At 38.6% G+C, this 10,947-nt stretch overlaps 1 protein-coding gene across 2 annotated transcripts; it reads right to left on the bottom strand.

Annotated features, from left to right (window-relative positions):
* Positions 1-353: 353 nt before the first annotated feature.
* Positions 354-10,654, bottom strand: LOC308644322 (UPF0415 protein C7orf25). 2 transcript variants are annotated; one of them, XM_081285302.1, is made up of 2 exons: positions 10,048-10,654; positions 354-9,037 (listed from the first exon to the last, which is right to left on the bottom strand). In XM_081285302.1, exon 2 carries the CDS (start codon positions 9,014-9,016, stop codon positions 7,748-7,750), a length of 1,269 nt encoding a protein of 422 aa, XP_081141428.1. In that variant the 5' UTR covers positions 9,017-9,037; positions 10,048-10,654; the 3' UTR covers positions 354-7,747. The 2 variants fall into 2 exon arrangements, with proteins under 2 accessions (XP_081141428.1, XP_081141427.1); XM_081285301.1 differs by having other exon boundaries at positions 9,972-10,637.
* Between the last annotated feature and the right edge of the window lie 293 nt (positions 10,655-10,947).

The following is a 10,947-nucleotide window of genomic DNA, read 5'->3' as shown; positions in this document are numbered from 1 at the left end:
GAAATAAAATTAAATAAAAAAGTAAACTCTAAAATTGAAACAAGTAAACCTGTATATCCAATTAGTAACAGCCCCACGGGGAAAGATAAAGCATATTAATATGACTTTAAAGCAGTGTTTTAACCATATATCCTTGGTGGGCTATAAGGACAAAAAGAACTAAACAGAAATATCCACATTTATTTAGTGACTTTATTATAAGCAGATATAATCATACTTTTGAAACTTTTCACATATATCACAGAATAAAATAAATTAAGTAATTATATGAAGAGAGATTTGCAGTGCAAGAGACACAATGTTTAAACTTAATAATATTAACTTGAAGATATAAAACACTTCTTCCCTCCGTCTTTACTTTTTTTTTTTTTTTTTTTGTGGTGGTGCTGGAACCAAACCCAGAGTCTCACAGTTTAGGCAAGTGCTCTGTTACTGAACTATATCCCCAGCTCCCAACATTTCCATTTTCATGCATTGCAAGGACTCAAGAACAATGACAACTAAGTAGCACAAATTCCTGGAACCCTGGGACTTTTATTCTACAGCACCATTGGCTTATAAAGTCTCCTTTAAAATAGCAGGTTCCAGGTCTCTGGCAGGAAACTACTGGTAATTCTGAGACTTCTTGTTCTAGCAGAAAGCAAGAAACCAAAAACAATGGGATTGTGTCAAAAGGACAAAATGATCTTAAAGGGGTCTATATTAACCAATGTTTGGGTAGTTAAAACATCAAAAGAATAATAAATAAAAGGCAAGATGAGAGATCTTGCAGTGATATAAATGCTCTGTGTCTTGACATAATCCATGGTGATATTCTTGTGATACTGAACGATAGTTTTTAAAATGTTACCACTGGGGAAACTGGGTAAAGGATATCTGGCTCTTTTTGTATTACTTATTTTCACTACATGGGAATCCACAATATTTATCTTGAAATAAGAACTTTAAAAAAAAATAAGTGTATTGTTTAGGGCAGAGTAAATACATAACAATTCATGAGTCCAATGTGGTACTCACAAAATAGAATCTCTCTGCTTAACAAGTTAATTTGTTGTTATTGGAGATAACTGTCACACCAAATTCTTATAGAGAAAAAATTAAGGATGCATACTGCCATTGTAGAAGGGCAATCAAATAGCTCTAGTTCTAAGGGAAAGCTCTTACTTATGTAATAATGATGACTAATAATCAGAAAGGAAATGATAGAACTGGGGAAATCACCATTTTGTCACTGCTGTGGAATAACTGATTTGAGATATAATCACCAATGCATGCTGAAATCAATAAGTAAAAGTGTCACGGGTTTGGGGCCCTCTAGGAAACTGAGGCAGCAGGAACCCTGATTCTTGCAATCAAGTCAGAAAGATTTCAGACATGTTTCCCGAATAACAGGCATGACTTTATTAGAAGTAGGAAAAGGAAAGGGAACTCTCTTGCACGGGAGAGATTAGGGCCTCTCCTGCCCTCCAGTTTTATTGGAGGTCCCAGAGAAGTTTCCAGAAAGCCCTGTCCAGGTCCACCTCTTGACTTTTGACTGACAGCAGACTGACAGCAGACATCAGACTTTCAAGTCCCAGCTGCCATGACCACTCTAGGTCACTTTGGCCCATGCTGACCAGTTCTAATTAGAACCTGTTCTTACAAACTTTATTGTTAAGGGGAATTATCTTTATCTCCATGAGTTCCAGAATCTGCTCTATGAAAAGATCACAAAAGTGCCCCCCTATCCCCAAGGTAACTTGTGTTCTTATCACCAGCATTTTAGCATTTGCAACCTGAATTTCTCTTGCCGATAACAGGTAATTTACTGAGGAATGTGACATATCCTATCCACTTAAGCCAAGTAGGGCTGCAGGTAAGTTGCTTCTTAGAAAAAAAAGCATGTGGAGATCAGTAGAGTGTGTCCATTTTATAGAATATTCCTTTAACCTCATTTTCCTATCACTCATATCTGTCTGTTCCCTATCAAAAGGATCATGGAGACTGATATTGATTGACACTGGTCCCAAAGTATTATTTCATAGTCAACTCAGTAGTCACAAAGGGCAAATCATAACTGTATAATGGACAGCTCTTGCTTTTACTACCTTATTCAAGTCAGTATTTAACAGTGGGAAAGGCAGAGACTACTTGCTCACTGGCATAATGAAAATGAGGAACACAGAATCACCTATATTCTTGCCCCAAATAACTAACTGGAATTGAACCCAGCCTTTAGAATCTCATCTGCAGCTTTCAGGGAACACAATTTATCATTACAGAACAATCGGGCAAGTCAAGAACATAGGACATTCTCTAAAACAACTATTCTGATGTCTTCAAAAAGACATGAAAGAATGCTTCAGATTTAAATAGATAAGAAACAATAAACTCAGATGCAATGCCTGGTGCTTGATTGCATCCTGGTTACACAAATCTTCTGACATTTGAGCACAGATGAAAGGATATAAAAGGATGTGCACAATTATGACTAATTTTGTTAGATGTGCTAATATGAAATCATGGTTTTGTAGAAAAAATGTTCTTTTTAGAGCTGAACACTGAGGGATGTATAAGTCAATGGTCATAATGTCTACAACATACTTGAGAATAAATGATTTTACTTTAAAAAACCCTAGATAAAACAAATAAGACAAAATAACATTTTTTAAAAATGTAGGTGATAGGTACTCAGGTGCTTATATTCTATTCTGTTTTCTGTGTGTTTGAAAAATGTATTCATTGCCTCTCTTCTATTATGCTTTGTCCCTCTTTTTGGAACAAATAGCCTTAAATATTAGTTAGAAACGTCTTCAACTACATGCAACCAAAAAGCTAAGCACAGTGGCTTATAAAAATTGGGGAAAGTTTGTGTCTGTACTAAAGATGCTCTTGACCTTTCTCTCATTACCATAACATGTTAGTGCACACGGTCATGAACCAAGGTCAAATCAGGCCTCAGTGAAATAGTTGGCAGTATCAATGGATTTCTCCTTGTGTCTATGTGGCAAGGAACCTGGCTATCCCTAGCTAAATGCACGACTGGGAAAACAAAGTGTCAGGGTTTGTGCCTTGATGGCACAGGCAGGCACAGGATGTCAGTCCTTACCATATGCCAGAACCTTTGCTGACCCTCTTATTTTAACTCTGTCTTAATCTCTCTCTTACATTTTCTATCATTTTACTTTGCTACTGAATTCCTAGAAATTTACTAAGACCTATTTCCATTTCAATTTATTTTTCAGTTTTGTCTAATCTACTTTTTAAAAAATACTTTTTTAAAATTTTGCGGAGCCGAGGATTAAACCCAATGCCTCATATCTGCCTAATTCAGGAGTTCAGTATTGGGAAACACTAACTGCAGAAATGAACTACATCCTCCAATTAAACAGCATGCAATAATGCTTTGTTGCAAGTGGTATTAGCTTTCATCTATCATTTTGAATACTTTTCATTTTTTCCAGAATGTAGATAGGGACCACGTCAAAGACCTATACTCTTTATATTTGGCTATTATCTAGATTTTATGAATTTGTTACATATTTTCTCTGTATCGCCTACATATATATCTTGCTTTTATGTTCCTGAAAAACTAAGGCTTCTTTTTGGTAATGTTGTGTGTACATTCTTACATTGAAATCTCTGTTAATGGTAGCCTTCCTCTCTTGCTTTTACTTCTCACTGTAAACTCATCCAATCAAAGCTTTCTCATTCTATTGTCATTTGTGAAGCATGGGTTCAGACTGACGCTATGAATGTTTCTGTCCGGTGTCTGAGGGATAGTACTTGCCTGGGTCCAAATTTTATAAAAATTTCATACCCCTAGGTCTTTCCCATGATGCTTTAATACCTGAACTCTGTTGCAGAACACAGGACAGACTTTGGTTTCTCTCAGACTTTATTTTCCCACTCAGAACCACTAGAATCAAACTTCTTTGTGCTATCACATGATAGTTTACAAGATCCTCTACTGTGGGGGCTGCAGACCATGACAAGTTCTGGTTTCATAGAGGGGCCTCAGGGTTACCTCTTTACTTCAAGAAGGCCTTTTGCCTCTGATTCTACTCCATCATGAAGGCTAATCCCTAACTAGTAGGATTAGCCCACTATTAAAGTTGGAGACTCCATTCTGCCCTATTTCCTCCTGGGAACAAAATTCCTATAGGGTGAGGTGTTCTCTGCCTGGAATCCATTATATCTGCAATATATATTATCTAGATATTGTGTGTACATTCTTACATTGAAATTTTATTCCACCTTCCATTTCATGCTATATTGTCAGGTTTTGGTATCAGTAATAGGCTCATATTCTGTAAAATGAGTTTGAAAACATTTCCAATACAGTGATGCCCTGAGACAATCAGCCTATTATTAACCTAAATTAAGGTCTGCCTCACAGGTTCCAGTTCTCAAACAGGAGCAGGCCAACATTCTCATCTTGAGAAGGGGGAGGCAGAATAAACAGAACACCACATCTGATCATGCTAAATATTTTAACTCCATTTATGGTGTGTGCTCCATATTTTTAAGAGCAAGAGGATTATCTAATATTTAAAAGTAAGAAAAATCGTATGTAATGAACTTGTTTTTGGAGGAAAATGCTTTACTAGTTTAACATTTTTTCAATCATTATTGCTTATTTTTCTATTTCAATTCTAATTCACATTTCCTATAAAAATCGTGCTCCAATGAGATCTTCAAATTTATCAAAATAGTATAGACAGACTATTTCCCTACAATTAACTTATTCAGATTGGTTTTATGTCCGTCTTTATTTTGTAACTCTTTCATTTTATACTGATTTTTATGCATCCTTGCGAATACTTTTTATTTTTCCCTTCATGGACTACATTTATTCTCCATTCTTACCCCCTCATTTGGAATTTACTCAGCTTGGTTTAATTTATACAACAGTTACCTTCTTGATTAATACCCAAAAGTATGCCATTCTACTTTTTTAATGGAAAAATTCTAAAGTTATTGTTGACTTCTTTCTAAAATATCAACAGGCTTACTTTCCTCTACACTTCCAATTCCCAGTCATTATAATTACAGTTCATAAGTCTTCACTCTTCACAATTTTTTTTGACATTTGCTTTGTTTTACAACTACATAATTCCTTTAATTGACAAAAAACTGGTATTACTGGTATTTAACTGGACATGCTCTTTATAATGTCCCTCTTTTTAATTCCATATTTTTTACCTTTATGAAATGATCCTTTTGGTCAGCTGGAGTAGGCCTCTGGGGTACAGTATAGGTCTTGGGGTACAGTATAGGTCAAGCATGTGCAGTTTCTAAAGACACTATTTCTTGCATCCCAAGATCCACTGCCCATTACTTAATGTCCATATCTATTAATTACATTATTATATACCACTGAGCTACAGCCCTGTCTAATCTGTTTTAAAAATATATTTTAGAAACTATAATATTATTATTATTAGAAACTGTAATAACTGAAAGCCTAGAAAAAGGTCAAGTCTTGGACAGGGCCACAGCTATGGCCACTACAGAAAAGTTTTTCCAAGGATTGCTGTGGCTGTCTAGTTGGCAAAGATTCCAGGTTCTTAGGAACTGATTCATACTGACAGGATGAGATACTTTTTTGAAAGCAAGTCTTTTATATGTCTAGCCCTTCCTATTGTGGCTGACACAGAACAGGCACTCCATAAATGCTTATTAAATGACATTAATAACATCTACATCATTTCTTCCTTGAACAAATTCAACATATACCAGTGATATTACATTCCATCCTTCCCACTCTGGCTATAATTCTTTTTTTTTTTTTTTTTTTTTTTGTAGTACCAGGGATTGAACCCAGAGGCACTTAACAACTAAGCCACATTCCCAGCCCTTTTTATTTTGAGACAAGTTCTCACTAAGTTGCTCAGAACACTGCTAAGTTGCTGAGGCTGCCTTTGAACTTGCAATTCTCCTGCCTCACCCTCCTGAGTTACCAGTTACAGGCATACACCTTGTCTGGCCTGGCCATAATTATTAGTCTCATTCTTCCACAAATCCCTTTACAGGTTTTTGTTGTTTTCTTAAGAGATCTGATTTTATCACAAACCACTCTTTTTAAAAAATTACCAATAGCTCCCTAATGTCATTCTTTAGAAAATTTAAAGCTTTTCTTAGCTTCATTTCATTTTACAAACTGTCCAGTTGAGCCTAGTCCCTGAATAGTCCCTCACATTCATACTTCCATTATTTTCCAATCCTATTCCCTGTACTTTTGGGCACTTTCTTGTTTACACACTTCATAAGATCTCACACCTGATATCCTCAAGTCACTTCCTCTCTGACTCCACAGCATGAATTATTCCCCTACTCTGTATTTTAAACATAATTTAACACCTTAATCACATTTCAGTTGTTTGCCTCCTTTCAGACTAAGAATCCCTTAGAACAGGATAATTATTCATATTTGCATACCAAACAATAATGTACTAAGCACTTTAGCATTTAATGTGCTCAAAAAGTCTAAATTCAATTTCTAACAGTAGACACTATACTAAATTGGAAGCCAAATCAGTTTTTCCCTAGGAAATATGTTGACTTAGAAGTAAATCTATCCCCAGAGAACTGCCCAATCTACTTAATTCTGTATTCAGTTCAGTGTCCTTGTACCCCAGTAACGGAATTCCATCTCAGCACTACTGCTAGAAACTGAGTTTCTCTTCCCACAAAATGGGGAAGTTTGCACAGTATTAAGAGTTCAGGCTGGGTCTATACAAAATTAAGTTCTAACACTGGCTAGTTAATATTTAGTTAATATTTAACCTTCAAGTCTCAAAAAATGTGATATATCTACTTTGCTAATTTGTTTTGCTTTATTGCAAACTGATAAAGTACTGAGTACAATACGATCATGAGTAGTTTTAATTACAACTTGTGTCCTGGAACTGGCCTTGTCTCTCTTCTGTCATTATTTTGTGAGTTAATGCAGTTGTGACTTGCCACTTGCAAACAGGACAGGAAAAGCAGTATTCACAATTCAAATACATACAGTATGGGGCTCTTTGTAATTAAAAGTAAAATCTAAATCTTAAAAATTATTTTATGCATTTTACAAATTTATTCAATTAAATATTTTACCTTAATTGTTCTAGGTTTATTTTTATCATAGTTAAATCTGCTGGCATTCTTTTTAGAAAGATGTGTCTATAGATAATGGCACTTGTATGATCAGACTTCACTTTATTTCCATTTCTTCTCTGCTCTGTACTCTTTGTAAACATACCTACCAAGCTGTGCCTGACACATATCAAATAATTTTCCTTCTATAAATAATGGTCACTAACTTGAATCTGAAATTAATTATAAACCATTAGGTCCCAGTCTCAACCCACATCAACTGACAAACCAATACAATGAAAACCAAGCATCAGAGTTTTCTCCAGATATTTAATAAATGCAAGATGCAGTGTGGCCATATTCCATGAAATGTGATTACCAGTAGGGAAGCTGCAGCCCTACTGAATTAAACAGAAGTTTTACGAGACAGCTAAAAGCTTTATATAGGTGGATCTGTCTTAATTACTATAATGTAGACAGTTTGATAAATAAGGTTGTTTCTTGTGCTTTTTCTACTTTAGGCAATAATATACTTTAAATACAGATGAGACACACAAAAATTTTTTACTGGTTTGAGTTCTAAGTATTGTTTTTACTACAGACCTCCCTCCACTGCAATCTAGATGAGAAGACCCAGCCTTTGGTATAAATAACTTATTTCAATGACAATATTTAAAGGATACCATTATTGTTCACTGTCAACATTTGTGTAGTTGTTTGGTAAGGGGGTGGCCAGAGCCTCTTTACTTTCAGTAAGTGCTCTAGGCTGATGGATAAACACACTAAACTTAACACCTTGGTTGTTTGCAGCTCTAACAAAACCACTGTTGGCAGTCATTGTGATGGCTTTTAGGGTGTCTCCTGTCCCAAAAATTGTTAATGAACGGCTATTAATTTTTGAACTGGCCACTAGTCTCAAGGCACGCTCAGAAGGCTGGTCTGGCACCACATTAATTCGCTTAATTAGCATAGTGGCCCTCTCTCTCTCCCCAGGTCCTCCTAAAGTATCTAGAATAGACTGAAAATCCTTGACAGCAGATTCACAAGCAAACAATTCCTTGTCCTTCATAAACGCCTCCAGCTGAGGTAGAATCTGCTCTTTCCTCTCTTGCTCTGCTTGTTCTGTGAGCACTTTTTCTTTGAAGATAAAGCGGCAGCCTCCATAGCTGAGGGCAGATACATACGTGATTAAAGTAGTAATGTCCAGATTTACTCTTTTACACACATCGACCTTAATCTCTGTTGGAAATGCAACACTTGCTAGTATATTTTCCCGGTCTACTCTGGTCACCTGCAAAAGTTCTGGGCCCTCCTCATCCGATTCGCTCTCACTTAGCTGGAGCTCCTCAGGGTGATCTAACAGAGAGTTGACTGCTACTATGTCTCCTCTCACAGATATGCCCATTTCTTTCAGCTTCTCTGCCATGGGGCTGGAGACACTGTTGTAAAATGCAAAGATGATGTGAGGGTTGCTATACTGCACTGGCTGCTGGTGACTGGCCTGGAGGAAGTCTTCAGCCTGCTCAATGATGCTTTTGTCCCCATACTGGCCCCTGCCCAGCCAGATATTGTGCAGTGCTTCAGCCTTTCGGCCAATGGCTTTCACCCAAGTATGACCACCATTTGCAACTACATCCACTACAAGGGTCTGCTTTTCTCCCAAGGTATCTGTGTAACCAAAGACATGGAGAACACTAACAACTTCTTCCAGGTTTTCTGCTGATTCCACAATGGCTCTCAGATGTGTTAGATTTGTGCTTTGCAAATGGGATTCTTTAATAGCTACTTTCCCAGCTTCTACTTTCTGTAAGAATTTTAATTCTGCTTTCAATTTGCTGCACAGCTTTGCACCACCTTCTATACCACCTTTTCTTGATCTAGAAAGTGATTCTGCTCTCTTAATCAGTTCCTTGGCTATGGCGATTCGTTCACAGAGCATGGAGTGTGCAGACATGCTGACAGCATTATTCCTTTCCTATGAAAAGACAACAAACAAGGCAAATTTGAATAGTCCTCCAAAATTATAAGGATTAAAAACTTCAAGCTAGCAAAGCTTTTGGAGCCTGAGTCTATGAACCTGGGCTTCTGTATGTGTGTTTTGGAGTGAGTTCTTTGACAGTAACTAAGGAAACCTACACTTCCGAACTCTTCCTTATCTGGGTGTTGGATTCTCATACACTTTAGACTTTCATTTCCTCAGAAGGTCATGGAGTTCGCAGCATATCCAACGTTAGGATTAAATGCAGGAGTCTATGTACTGTATAACATCTCCTTATCTCTTAACACCAGACTTATTGTTCTGTTGGTGAGAAATTTTCATACATGATTCAAAACGCCCAGATAAAATGCTTAAAATAAAAAAAATCCATTCAGACTACCTGGCTAACCAACTGTTCAAAGCAAGTGTCTCACTCCTAAACTGGCCAATTAGCCTCTCTCATTTTTTCCTCCTTCAGGAGTTTGTGTACTTTAACCAGCTACCTCTGATGTCCCCCTGGGACACAGGGTACTTACGTCAAGGAATCAAGACTGCCCCACGTCTGCATTTGATGTCAAAGCAGAATACTCTGAAAGACCTAGAGCGACCACCAATTTGCCTCCCACTCCTCAGTAAGGAAAAGCCCAAAGATAACCGAACTCCAAGAACTCGCCAGCGGCCAGGTGGGCCAAGGTCTGCAGGGCCTTCCGGGTGGGCTTTGGCCCCTGGGCCCAGCGTCCATCTACGCAGATGGGTCCCGCCGGGCACGGTCCAGGCTCAAACAGGCCCCTGCAGGCGCCAGGGCTTAGAGGCCAGGCATGGAGGATGCATCGTGCCCCTCTCCCAGGACGGCCCAGCCCAGCCCCCGATGGCCTCAGAAGCCGAGTCCCGCTCCCTTCCTCCCGTCCCTCCTCCCTCCCGGGCTCCTCACCAGCAGCGCCCAGAACTGCGAGCGCGAGCAGGCGGGAGCGGGCACGCGGAGACCGGGACCCGCAGGGAAAGCTCACCCTGCAGCCCCCACCTCACTCAACGCCGAGGCCGCTCCGCCCGCGAGAGCTTCGCTGCCTCCCGCGTCACGTGGTTCCGGGCCGGATGATGCCGAAGCTGCGATTCCCAGGCGGCAGTGCGGCCTCTCGAGCGTGGCGTACGGTAGCGCGGCAGCCATGTTTGTTGAGGGCGCTGGCTTCTACCCTTAGCCCTAAGGGAAGATGCGCCCCCGACGCACTCATCAGGCCCCCAGAGGACAGCACTGAGGTGGTAATTCATTCCACTGAGTGCGTGGCACTCTTATCCCACTGAGATCTCAAGTGTTTTTCTGGCTCGTTTTAATAGAGAAAAACACCAGAGAGGCTTAACAAAAGACACATATCACACCATCCTGAGCTCGCCCCAGAAAGTATTATAGACATACTGGAGGGCAAATGACTGGGCGGCTTCTGAGAGGCTGGGATATTTAGACAAGTATTCAAAATCATTCAGATTATGTTCGACAAAGTAAAACTAAATATTAAAGATTTCCAGTCATAACTAATCCCATGTACCCTGTTTCTTCTCCAAGCTCTAATTAACCCTTTAAGCCCCAAGTTTTCCACTGTGAGCATAATAGTCAAATATTATTTCAAAGTTAAGTCATTAATTTGTTATTCAATTTTTTACAGATGTTCCACATCTGGGACAACAGGGAAAAAATGGGTTAAATGACGAAAGTAAAAGGAAATAAACCCACAAAGACAAAGAAAAGAGAGGGGATGGCTGCAGACAAGAAACACCAATAACACATTTTTAGAAGATAGAAGCAATAACGTATTTGTGCTTACTGTATGACAGGCAGTGTTCTAAATATTTTACACATATTATTTATTCAGTCATCTTACCCTAAAGAGATAGTTGTAGTTTTTAGATAAGTG

This window comes from Spermophilus citellus, assembly GCF_964194105.1.
Source record: "Spermophilus citellus genome assembly, chromosome: 3".
Classification (NCBI taxonomy): Eukaryota; Metazoa; Chordata; class Mammalia; order Rodentia; family Sciuridae; genus Spermophilus; species Spermophilus citellus.
Note: the sequence above shows the minus strand (reverse complement) of the source record. Positions and strands in the feature narration are given on the sequence as shown.

Excerpts from the sequence above, each read along its gene's own strand:
- LOC308644322 (XM_081285302.1), bottom strand. The coding sequence starts at position 9,016 with ATGTCTGCACACTCCATGCTCTGTGAACGAATCGCCATAGCCAAGGAA.